General features: G+C 32.6%; 1 protein-coding gene across 1 annotated transcript; it reads right to left on the reverse strand.

The window, feature by feature from the left end:
- Nucleotides 1–7873: 7873 nt before the first annotated feature.
- LOC120067253 (Gap junction beta-4 protein) lies at nucleotides 7874–10723 on the reverse strand. Its single transcript, XM_039018818.2, has 4 exons — nucleotides 9891–10723; nucleotides 9483–9723; nucleotides 8598–8715; nucleotides 7874–8437 (listed from the first exon to the last, which is right to left on the reverse strand). The coding sequence occupies exons 1-4, from the start codon at nucleotides 10502–10504 to the stop codon at nucleotides 8346–8348; spliced, it is 1065 nt and encodes a 354-aa protein (XP_038874746.1). The 5' UTR covers nucleotides 10505–10723; the 3' UTR covers nucleotides 7874–8345.
- Nucleotides 10724–12386: the final 1663 nt, after the last annotated feature.

Genomic DNA, 12386 nt, shown 5'->3' on the forward strand with positions numbered 1-12386 from the left:
TTCACGGTCTGGTCTTATACAGACTCACTGTATAGAATACCCCTACTTGCATGTCATGACATAAACGGTTTGGATCAAATCGTTTGTAACACTTACAATTGTTGTAACATTTACAAAGTGGGTCATATCCATAGTTTTACCAAGATAAGGTACCTTACCTTATCCATACACTAGAGACCTTTTAGGTTATTCCTTGAACACGATCCAGTTGTATGTCAACAACATACTATTCAGTTACATTAATAACCTCGGATCTTAGTTTTTTAGATTTTTGAATTATGCAAATAAAAGAATAAAGTATTCATTTCGTTAAATAAACACTTTATTTATTTATTAATAAGTTGTTTATAAATATACACAAACTACGAGATTTAGGATTTAAATCCTAATAGAAACCACCCTAGAATATTGCGAAGGTAGCTCTAGGGCCTAAAGCACTGTCCAAGGAGTATCCAACATCAACCTTAGTTTGATGAGTCAATATAATTTGTGGGCACCTCACATGGTTACCAATGAAAAGCTTAGTCTTGCTAAGAGCGGACTGACAAAATCATTAAAGCAGCACAAGTTACAAGAAAATATACTTTTAAGTGAGGCCTAGAATGTTTAGCTCATAATTGTTAGTAGCCAAACCTCGAAATCCAGCATGGAAGTCAGGGCTAATTTGTGATTTTGGACCAAAGGATATAGTCGATATAAATAAAAAATAGAAACAAGAAGGTCGAGAAAATAACAATGTTTGGGCCACAAATAACACCCTAGGTCCAAAACGGGCCTAGGGAAGAAGGTTAGTTTGTGTCAAAGTCTAAATTAATATGCTCGGTTGGTCGAGGTGCAGGTTGACCATAGTAAAATAGCTAATAAAGTATGTCTCACGTATGCTCCATCCAAAGCATCACCTTATGACCAAAATGGGCCTAGGGGAATATGTTGTGCCTTGGCCAAAGCCCAGACCAACTCTAGCAAAGCACGAAATATGGCACACCCCTCGACTTGGTAGGTTATATGATTATTCTAAAGCGACTCTGAAACCATATTGAAACAACCTAGGTCAATCACCTCTAGAAATACATCAATATAGCTTCATATGAAGTAACTCACATCCTACTCTCAAACTTTTTAACTTTCATATTCTTTTACTCTCTAACTTAAGCATCAGAGTGTGTATGGCAAGCACCATTGTAGTAGTTTTCTCTTTTACAAGCCACGCTCTTCTCCTCTTCAAACAAATTCACTATTGGTATCACGTGAAGATCGGATGTGTTTTTTCTATCCGGATTTTTGCATCAGCAAGTCTTATTAGAAAAATTGGATTAAATCTCATTGTAGTTCTTGAGCTTTTACATTTATTTCATTTGGGTCACTAAACTTTTGAAATGACTAAATATCAAGTCGAAACCTCAAAATATATATATATATCTAAACAATCTAAATAACTAGCTCTAACTAACTATGTTTTCCTCTATACCTAGGGACATCAACACTGTTCCTAACGCTCGAACCCAATATTTCTTACCCAATTATCTGATTGCACAAATCTAGTTAGTGCACATACTTAAAGCTATGTCATTTATTTATTAAATATGAAACTAATTATATTTGGTTATCCAATGCTTAGACTTTTAATTATTTTATCAACTTTTTGTGAAAATGTTTTGTCCAACAAAATTATCTACTCGGGAAATTTTTTTAAATTGTTTGAACTTGAGTCGAGTCGACATAATTTTATAGCCAAGCCATGACCCAATCCTTATACTTGACTCATTGAATCAAACTTTGGATCAAACTTGGATTGTATTTAGATGGACTCGTTGAATTAGAACATTGAATAATAATTTTTTTAATAATTTTTCTAAACAAATACATAAGTACATCCTAGGCTACATGTTATATTTGTACACCTCGCGTAATTGTACGTTCAATCATACTTTGTTTGTAATTAGGGTGGGATGTTGTTTTTCTTATAGATATTTTTAGATTTTCTTAATTAAGGATTATGAATTTATATTTTTTTTGTTTAATTTTTTAAAATAATTGTAGGCATTTTTTTTTATTTCTTTTACTAGATAAACTAATTGATAATTTAAAGTTTCATTTGTTATTATGCGTTGAATGAGAAATTTTGGACCAATCACAAATTATCACGTCATTTAGACCAAATTCCAAATCATCAAATTTGGGACCAATTAGGAGTGGACATGTGTCTCGAATTGAAGTTGAAGACAAAGTCCAATGATGCCACGTGGTTTCATCGTGACCATTGAATCAGATAAGATTAATTTGGCCCAATTTAATAGTGTTATTTAGGTTAAAATTCAACTATGCCCAAAAATAGGTTGAATTTGACCCGAATGTCAAATCAGACCCAAATTCAATTAATTAGGCCCAAATGCCAGGCCCATGAACCAACCAAAACCAAACCCATGGGCTAATCAGGCCCAAAACCATGAAGCCCATCAGAGAGTCCTATAAATAGAGGTACCCTTCTCATTTCAAAGATCAGCAATTCTACACTCCAGAGAGCTTAGAGAGAATTTGTTGGGTGAAATTTTAACTTTCAAAACAAAGAGGGAACCAACTTTGTTGGTTGGAGAATCCCACAATGGAAAATTTGGTGTTGGAAGTCTCCTTTATGTACTCTAACCTTGTATTTCGGGTTTGGGCTTCAAGGGGTACCCATGTTTTGGAGGGAGTGAGGAAATAGACCAATATGGGTTCGCTGGACATCCGTGCCGCTGTCCGATCGGGCGTGGTGTGGTTATTTTTAATAAAAAAAAATACTATTTCTTTTTTTTTATTATTATTTTTTTAAAACGGTCCATTGATTATTTTTAAACGGTCTGCTGATTATTTTTAAAACGGTCCGTTGATTAATTTTAAAACGGTCCGTTGATTAATTTTAACCTCGTAGAATTACCTCTATCCGTATCTTGTTCTCTCTCACTACCCTTTATAACCTTTTGAGGGTTTTGTTATCCATGGTCAAGAAAATAAGATGTGTAAATTAGACAAATCTTTCTATGGACTAAAATAAGCTCCTAAGCAATGACATGAAAATTTTGACAACCTTATCATATCTAAAGGTTTCAAGGTCAATGAAATCGACAAATGCATCTACCATAAGTTTGATAATAACCTCTGCACTATCTTGTGTCTATATGTAGATAATTTATTGATCTTTGGGTCGAACTTGCACGTCATAAATGATGTAAAATCAATATTAAGTACGAACTTCGATATGAAAGACTTAGGAGAAGCTATGTAATATTAGGCATAAAAGTAAATAGGTCTGAAAAGGGAATTTCCTTAAATCAATCTCACTATATAGAAAAGATTCTAAAGAAATATAATTACTTTGAGTGTAAACCAGCATGCACTCTTTATGACCCTAGTGTCAAGTTGTTCAAGAACACTGGTGACGGTGTTAATCAATCTGAGTATGTGAGCATCATAGACAGTCTTAAATACACTACCAACTGCACTAGGCCTGACATAGCTTATGTTGTAAGACTACTTTGTAGGTTTACAAGCAGACCTAGTGAAGAGCATTGGAATACTATAGAAAGGGTCATGAGATACTTAAAGAAAACCCAAAACCTAGGATTACATTATCAAAAGTTTTCCATTGTCCTGGGAGGGTTCAGCGATGCTGATTGGAACTCTCTTTCGGATGATTCAAAGGCTACAAATGGCTATATCTTTAATATAGTTGGCAGAGCTATCTTTTGGAAGTCCAAGAAACAAACTATTTTAGCCCAATCTACAATGGAGTCAGAAATGATAGCACTAGCAACAGCTAGTGAAGAAGCAGGTTGATTTAGAAGTCTGCTATCAGAGATTCCCTTATGGGAAAAGCCGACAGTCATATTGATCCATTGCGATAGTATTGCAGCAATTGCAAAAGTTCAGAACCGTTACTACAACGAAAAGAGACGTCAAATACGTCGTAAGCACGGTACCATTAAAGAATTTTTCACTACTGGTGCAGTTAGAGTGGATCACATACGGACTGATGAAAATTTGGCAGATCCTTTGACGAAATGACTGGCTAGAGAAAAGGTTTTCAGAACCTCAAAAAGGATGGGACTCATGCCTATCAAAAAATGAATCACCGTGAGGAAAACCTAACCTGTAGACTGGAGATCCCAAGAAATAGGTTCAACGTGTAATAATTGATCACGAGTGATATATAGTGAATCATGCTAAACCAAATACATAATTCATTTTCTAAATTCCCACTTCATTTTCCTCTCCTTCTCCATCTTAGCTTTTCAAGCAGTGAGTTTAGAAAGAGTGTACGTTCCGATCGGTAATAGTGCATTTTCGATCGATTTTCATTTGGCTGTTTTATTCTGGGGACGATATGACAATTTTCAGACCTGCTTGCACACTTGGGCAGAGCCGCGAAACACCTTAAAGAGAGCGAGCTCCGCGACTCAGCCTATAACGAGTTTCTGTTTTGCAGGTTTTGCTCTTCGCTTGACCGTCGTGCCTTGACGGCTTACAGTTCGTTGTTCTGAGGGCCCTGCTATTTCCAACATAATTCTCTACAATCAGAAAGCCCAAAGGCCGATCATCCAAGAAGATCATCAAGCCCAAAGGCCGATCATCCAAGAAGATCAATAAGCCCAAAGGCCGATCATCCAAGAAGATCAACAAACTCAAAGGCCGATCATTCAAGAAGGTCAACCAGGTTAAAGGCTATAGTTTATTTTGAAAATATCAACATATTATGTATTAGAGATTATACTCACTTTCCACAAAATTAATACAAATACGAAGTTTAAGTTCCACGAAAAAAATTTCCCTTGAAATCTCGTACGAGCAAAAACATTTTATTAATTTTTAACTTTTTTAAAAATTTTATGAACTAGAAGCTATGATTTTTAAATGGAAAACTATGATATCTGAACTAAAAAAATATGATGTAAGAACAAAAAATTGAAAAGTTGACTTTATATATATGTAATACTATATAAAAAAGTATCCATATACATACATATTTAAGTTTTCAATGATAGGTTAACTTGATGCTAATTCAAATATAGCACAAACAAACGAATCATCACATGAGCCAACCTACCTCATAAATAATGATTTATATCCAATTCGACTAATGAATGAGTTAGTTTAAAGAGTTAAGTCAAACTTTAACTTTGAATGAAACTTGGAAAGGGCTTAGCCTAGCCTTTAAGCCACAAGTTCGGCCCGTTGATGAAGTTAAGCATCATATTTAGGAGTTTGGAGTATATAGCTACTTATAAAGTCGCATTTGAAAATATGGCAAAAATCGGAATTCTTCATATTTATAGCAAATATGTTATCTTGCACGTGCAACATCTTTTTCGTATTCCATTATTGCCCCTTGATTGGTTCATCAAGATGCCCACATCACCATTTACTTATACGATTTGGATTTCAAAATTTAGAATATGTTTTTGATACCTTCTATTTTCTCACATTCTTTTTCTTTTTACGATTTTTCATACTCTATTTAAATTTGTCTCATTATTAAATAGAAGGTATTTTCTAAAAGTTAATATGTATTAGGGATTTTGGTTTGCAGCTTTACATTTTATAGAAAAACATGGATATGCATGATTTTTAAATACAATATATATATATGTTATGTGCATGGGGGAATCATGTTTATTAAAATAGGGGAAAATGTTGGAAATAGCACGTTGAAGTTTTCATCAGAACTAGTACTCTTCTTGAAAACTCGTTTAAGTACATCTCGCTAGATCGACCACCGAGACTTAGTTAAAAAAATTAACTTTTTCTAACCATTGTTTTTTGCCTTCTCGGTACATCTCAAGCAAGTTACACATTGAGATTTTACTAATTTTTTTTCAAATATTATGTAATCTACCCAAATCTTATATCAAATATTATATATTTTCAATTTTTTTTCTAAATTTGGTTATCTTTACCAAATATTATATCAAGTTCTCAAGTAATTTTTCAAAATTTTAAGTCAATTTATGTTTCAACAATTATATAAATTTCTAAGTTTTCAAATGAATTTATGAATTAGATTTTTTTTTTCAAATGGATGATTGCATTTTTATTTTTAAATATGGGAAAGATTAAATTTTTTTTTTTATAAAAAAAGTTTCATATAGAAAATAAATAAAATCTTGGTATTAATTTGTCCGAGAATTCGTCGATGTCAGTGTTAATCTGTTTGAGATTAATAACAAGATTTTATATATTTTCCATATCTTACCTCCAAAAAAATTAATCTTTTCCAAAATTTAATAATCAAAATGCAATCACTTGAGATCCATGTAAAAAATTCATTTGCATACTCGGTAAGTTCATTTGAAAATTAGAAATTAGGTTAAAAGATTTGAAAAATTATATAAGATTTTGATATAATATTTGGATAGCCGAATTTGGAGTAAATTTGAAAATATATGAGATTTGGGAAGATTACATGATAGTTGAAAAATGAATAGAATTAATCAAGCCCAAAAAAGTCGATAGGTTAGAAAAAATCTCGGTGGCACCAAGAAAAACTATTTAAATGAGTATTTAAAAAGAATGCTAATATTTTAAGATGAAAATTTTAACATGCTATTTCTGACAATTTTCCATATTTTTATCTTCTCATAATTACTAATTAATAATTAAAAAATTGATTTTATCATTTTTCTAATTCAGAAATTATTTTGCCATTTTTACTAATAGAACTTCAAAGTTTGCTATTCTTCAAGTTGGCCCATATATATTTGTATCAAACTTTTAACTTTGGAGAAGCTTGGAATAGGATGGAGTTAGGAAAGTTCTTGTGGCCTTTGATGAAGCTAAGCTGATCAACATACATTAAGAGAATTGTCTAATTCTGAGAGTTCTTTTTTATTATTATTTCAGCTATTTTTTGGCAATTCCTCTTTTGTCTCCATAGTTTAAGTGACAGTAACAGTCGGTGCATCAAAACGAAATAAAATATTTCAAAAAAAAATTTAAAGAAATTGTCACATGATAAATTATGATTGAACAATTTAGTAAGATACATAAAAATAGGTGCTACTTCGGATGCACCTGAATATTTATCTTAAGTGATATTGTATTATCAAGATAAACAGTAATTTTTGTAGTAGCTCAAGATAAAAAAAAAAAAAGATGATATGGAAGGAGAAACTTCCATGTGCTAATATGCATACATATGTAGTATATGACAACCAGACATACAAACACCCCAAATTGAATTGTTTTAAAAACTTCCATACATTATTTATTGTGTAATCAACTAACCCTATGAAAACAGTTTTCACTTATTAATTGGATAAAATTATTGTCTTTTAACTGATTTAAATACTATTTTGATCCAGTGTTTTTCGATTTTGGTCCATTTTGGATTTTGTATTTTCAAATTATTCATTTTAATTCTTATACTTTCAACGTTGTTCATTTTTAGTCACTATACTTAAAAAAAAATGACCATTGTGGTCCCTTAAAAATAATACAAAGGGACTATAATAGTCATTTTTAAGAAGTACAGAGATCGTGTAGGGTCCCAAAATGATCGTTTTAAAAGTACTAAATAAAATGAACAAAAATGATCAAAGTAGTAATCAAAACATCTCAATTTTGTCAACTAACAAAATTGTCCATTCTGTCATATCAACTCACTGGAAGATTGATTATAATTTCCCATATAATGTCTTATCCCAAATTTCTCATAGTAGATTAAAAAGGGAAACAAAAAAGGTAAACAAAAGCTACAACAGAACTGAAGATATCCATTGATTATAATTTAATCAACCAATAAAAGCCTAATATTGCTTTCTAAAGCAGTGCCTATGCCCCCCCCCCCCTACCCAAATCCAATTCTATTGTTCTCACCAAACTCTATAAATAGAAGAGAGAAAGAATAAAGTTGGCTTTTTAGCATTAAAAATACCAACAAAAAGATAAGGATACAACAGCAAAAAGCAGTAATTTCCTGGATTTTGGACTCCAAAATTATCAACTCTACTGCCAGTGTCTATACAGGCACTCTCTTCTCATTAATAAAATGACTTGAACAACAACAACAACAACAAAATTAAAAAATTTGAAGAAAGAAAAAGGCCGAAAAAACTCACAATGGCTGCTCAACTGCAGGCGCAAACCTGCAAAATGTTAGTCAGACAAGACACGTACTGATTGATTTCTAACACAATTTCTTTCTCTACCCCCCACAAAAAAAAAAAAAATTGAAAGCAATGCAACCCAGATTTTGATTTCTTCCCATCTTGATTGCAAGCCTAAATAATAATAGCCTCAAAAATAAATTAAGACATACTAAATTAATTCTCTAATCAAAATCTAAGCCACAAAATTGCAGGACTGAGACCTTAAAGTACCATTGCCACTTTCTCCTGCGAAACAAACGTAGAACAGTGAGCAATGAGAGGCTCGTAATGGTCAGCCCCGGCGCCGCACCAACCTGTATATGGTAATGTTTATGTACACTATGTTAGCAATAGGCGATGATAAAGAAAATGTTAGGTGCAACTTTGGAGATTGGGCCATGTTGTTCGAGGAAGAATGAGATTAAAGAAAACTCAGATGTGAAACCAAAATAGCAGATGGGGTTCTTCCATTACCTGTTCCTTTCATGAAAAGAAAGAAAGGAACTTCGCAAATTTCGCTTCTGGGTCGGTGTGGAAGAAAGAAAACACAATTTTCTTCATCAACCATTGCATCGGATCCGTGTGCTTGCACCTTGAAAGTTCATAATTCAGGGCTTTGGTCAGTAACTTTTGGAAACAGATCTTGAAGTAAAATAAGTTTGGTGCCCAAAAAATAAGTTCTCCAAATTATGAAACTTAATTGTGAGCTGCAAAAGCACTGGTTCAAGTTTCGTTAAAAATGAGAAACAGCTTCACCTACTCTGTACCTGAATATTAATTTTTGTAGCTTTGAGTTTTTCAATATGGAAGAAAGAATTCACAAAAAAAATGTCCTTTGAAGTACTATTATCTTGAGTGATGAGGAACTCTATGTGAAGTACAACAAACCTAGAACTTTTCATAAAAGAAAGCTTCGATTCACATCTGGTAGTTACTTATTTAATTGCCTATCAATATGAAATTGTAAACCAACAACATAAACTTCGAACCAGTTAACATTTCTTCCACCATGAATAAAATTTCATCTAGAAATCTCAATATCTCAACCAATCCCAAATAGGGAATCATCCAATAATAAACCTTTAACAATTTGAATTTCCCATATTTAGGCTTAGAAATCTCTTCTAGAACAAAGCAGTTTCAGATTCATCTATTTATATGTACCAGAAGGAACCATCTTGACCAATTTGTCAAACATCACATACATGTCACAGAATTTCCCAGAGCAACAGAATTATCAAGAACTTAAGACTAAAAAAAGTCAATGACCCAACATATCAAAAAAATTCGTCAAAAACCATATAAAGTCATAGAGGAACACAGGAAGAAAGGATTGGTTGGTTCAGTAAAAAATCTTACAACGTATATCTCACGCTTGAACTCTGTTGCAAGACATTCAATTGCTATGTCATCCCCAAAAGCTGCGGCGTGGCCCTCTCTGTTCTCATCCACAGATAACAATCCGTCTTCTGTGTATTGCAGAGTAATAATATCGTATTCATCCCCAAGGGAACCGGAAATTGACATGTATTTCGCCCAACTCGTACCGTCGTTAATCGGAATGCATCTTTCTTTGTAAATCGACTCCGCCGCCGTTTCTCTTCAATCGGAGCAAACAAAATGAGATGCAAATACATGGAAAATTGAGAAGGCGCTACCGCCATAGAGCGAAAAACAATCTAGATCTCATGGTTATCGCTGTCCAGAAGTTAAAAATTGTTATAAAAGAGAGATTTCAGATCCAATGTAACCATGAATTGAAGATACCTCTGCATGCCGAGTTGAACGAGCTCATCAATAGCTCCGTCCAATGCCGGCCGATCCTCTTTCTTGGCCAAGAATTTAACCTCCTGAACCACATGTATTCCCCATCCATTCTTCAGATCGGGGGAGTAGAGATGCCTAATCGCGTCATTAATCACCTCAGTCTCCTCCAATCTCGCAGATCCGAAATCCTCCAAGAATCGCCTCACCGTCCGCCGTCGAAGCTCCCGAGCGTCGACCTCACGCGCCATGTTCATAGCTTTATGAGAAGCCGTAAACAAGCAGTTTCCATCAGAAGAAACCTCACCACCATGAGAGAGACGAAAAACCACAGATCTCAACGGTATAGAAGAGGAATCAGCACCATTCTCCTCCGGATGCTTCCAGAGAACGCCTTTAGCATGAAGTCTCTGAAGCTGCCGCCTCTGTTGGTCCTCAAGGCCAAGAACATCATCCCAGGCAGTGGCTACAACGGTGGTGGTCTGGTCCAGAAGATCTAGAGCTCCATTGGCATCTATGACAGTGGAAGAGTTCTGGTCCCTCCAATTAACGACCGGGGAGGTGGTCGGAAACGACTCGGCTACAGCCGTGGTGGAATCACAGAGTAGCTTCCCCATTATAGGAGCAGAAATGGCTGCAAAAGTACGGATGTAGAACCGTTTCGGAGTGTTTTCTTTGAATTCTCTTCCTTCCAATGGTGAAGAAGTTGCAGAGGAGAGAGAAAGAGAGAGAGAAGAGAGAGAAAGAGGAGGTTAGGGTTAACGGATAGATGTACGAAGGACAAGAAAGAAGACACGTGTACTAATCTACACTCTTTTGAAGGCGCATTTAAGCATGGATTCTCGTTCCCATTCCCCAACGGATTTATTTGCTATTATGCGCCCTTCATCTCAACCATTTATATATTATTTAATATTTGTTTTTTTTATTATAGCTTCAAATAAAGCACCTTCGCTTTTTTTTTTCTCTTTTTTTCTTTCTTTTTGGGGAATGTATTTTCTTTTGTGGAGGGGAGAAGAAGAGGGGTAGGTGGGATTTTTTTTTCCCTATGTTTTGTAATATTTCTTAAAATAAATTAAGAAACAAAATTATTGTTTTTTCTTTTTTTGGTAAAAGTATTTTTCTAAAAAGATATTATTATTATTATTATTATTATTATTATTATTATAGGTTGTTATTGTAAGAAATGACCCTTTTGTCTTTTTTATTGTATTTTGGGATTTATTGAACTTTTAAATAATGTGGAGTTATAGTTTTACCTCGTTTTAAAAAACAATGCTTCCAAATTTTTCTTGCCTCTCATTCTTGCCTTATTGAACGAAAACTATGGATTTTTCATTGAATCAACTTGTATTTTTTTTTAATTAAAAAAAATTGTGACGTAAATTATTTTACATTTGACAGCTGTTTTATTGTTTAAGACTATTTTTTAAAAATTTTAAAACTAATTTCAACGAGATTTAGATTCTCGAACAATTCTTGTGAGATAATATGAATTCTAACTAAAATTCATAAATTTCGAGCAAATTTCAGTTGAAATTCATTAATCTCAGTCGAATTTGAATCTCGAGCAGAATTTACATCAGCATGCTTTTTCGAAAATCAAGTATCAATCAACACTTTTTTCTCTTATTTTTTCTTTATTTTGAATAAATTATTTATTTAATTTTTTTTAGTTTCGATGGTTAAAAGAAAAAAAATAGGAAAATTAGTTTTTTGTCCTTAAGTTTTGAGTCTAATTTTTATTTGATCTTTTAAAAATGTTAAATATTTAATCCTTAAATTTTAAGTTTGATTTTAATTTAATCCCTATATTTCAAGATTTACTTTTATAACCTCGATTTTTTATTAAATATTATATATCTCATCTTCAATGTTAATGCAGGTTAATAATTTTAAAATAATTAAATGATTTATAATTAATTAAGTTTCACTATATTTTATCACCGTTAAAAATTAAGTTTAAGATTTCACTTCATAATTATTTTTCAATTAATTAATAGATATTCACGTTGATGATTGAGATGAGTATTTAATGAAAAATTGATGTTATAAATATAAAATAAACCTAAGGACAAAATTGAAATAAAACTCAAATGTGAAGGTAAAATTATAACATTTGTTGGATTTTTTGTTTTTAATCTCGAATTAATTAATTTTAATTAACTAATAATATTTTGATGATAACAAATCTACTTTTATTCATTAACAATTTGAGTTTTTTTAAGTGTTTTCGAAACAACAATTCCCATGCAATTTGAATCACTCAAACCTAAGTTTAAATGAAGAAGATAAGATCAAACTTAATAGAAAAATCCCGAGCTGGTGACATAGCAAATTTTTTCTCATCAAAGCTAACTGACAATTGAAGTAATGGAGAAATGATACATGGTAGGCTTTTGATTTTTGAATTGATTTAAAAAAAATGAATTTAATTTTTTTTTATAGTGTCTAGCTAGTTTTGGTAGATATTAATTTTTGTTGGGTTTTAAAAAAATG

This window comes from Benincasa hispida, chromosome 1 (genome assembly GCF_027475165.1).
Source record: "Benincasa hispida cultivar pf3 chromosome 1, pf3_genome.v1.1, whole genome shotgun sequence".
In the NCBI taxonomy this organism is placed as follows: Eukaryota; Viridiplantae; Streptophyta; class Magnoliopsida; order Cucurbitales; family Cucurbitaceae; genus Benincasa; species Benincasa hispida.

Excerpts from the sequence above, each read along its gene's own strand:
- LOC120067253 (XM_039018818.2), bottom strand. The coding sequence starts at position 10,504 with ATGGGGAAGCTACTCTGTGATTCCACCACGGCTGTAGCCGAGTCGTTT. Across the intron at positions 9,724-9,890 it reads GTTCAACTCGGCATGCAGAG|AGAAACGGCGGCGGAGTCGA; the intron begins GTATCTTCAATT and ends CTCCGATTGAAG. Across the intron at positions 8,716-9,482 it reads TCAAGCGTGAGATATACGTT|GTGCAAGCACACGGATCCGA; the intron begins GTAAGATTTTTT and ends TGAACTTTCAAG.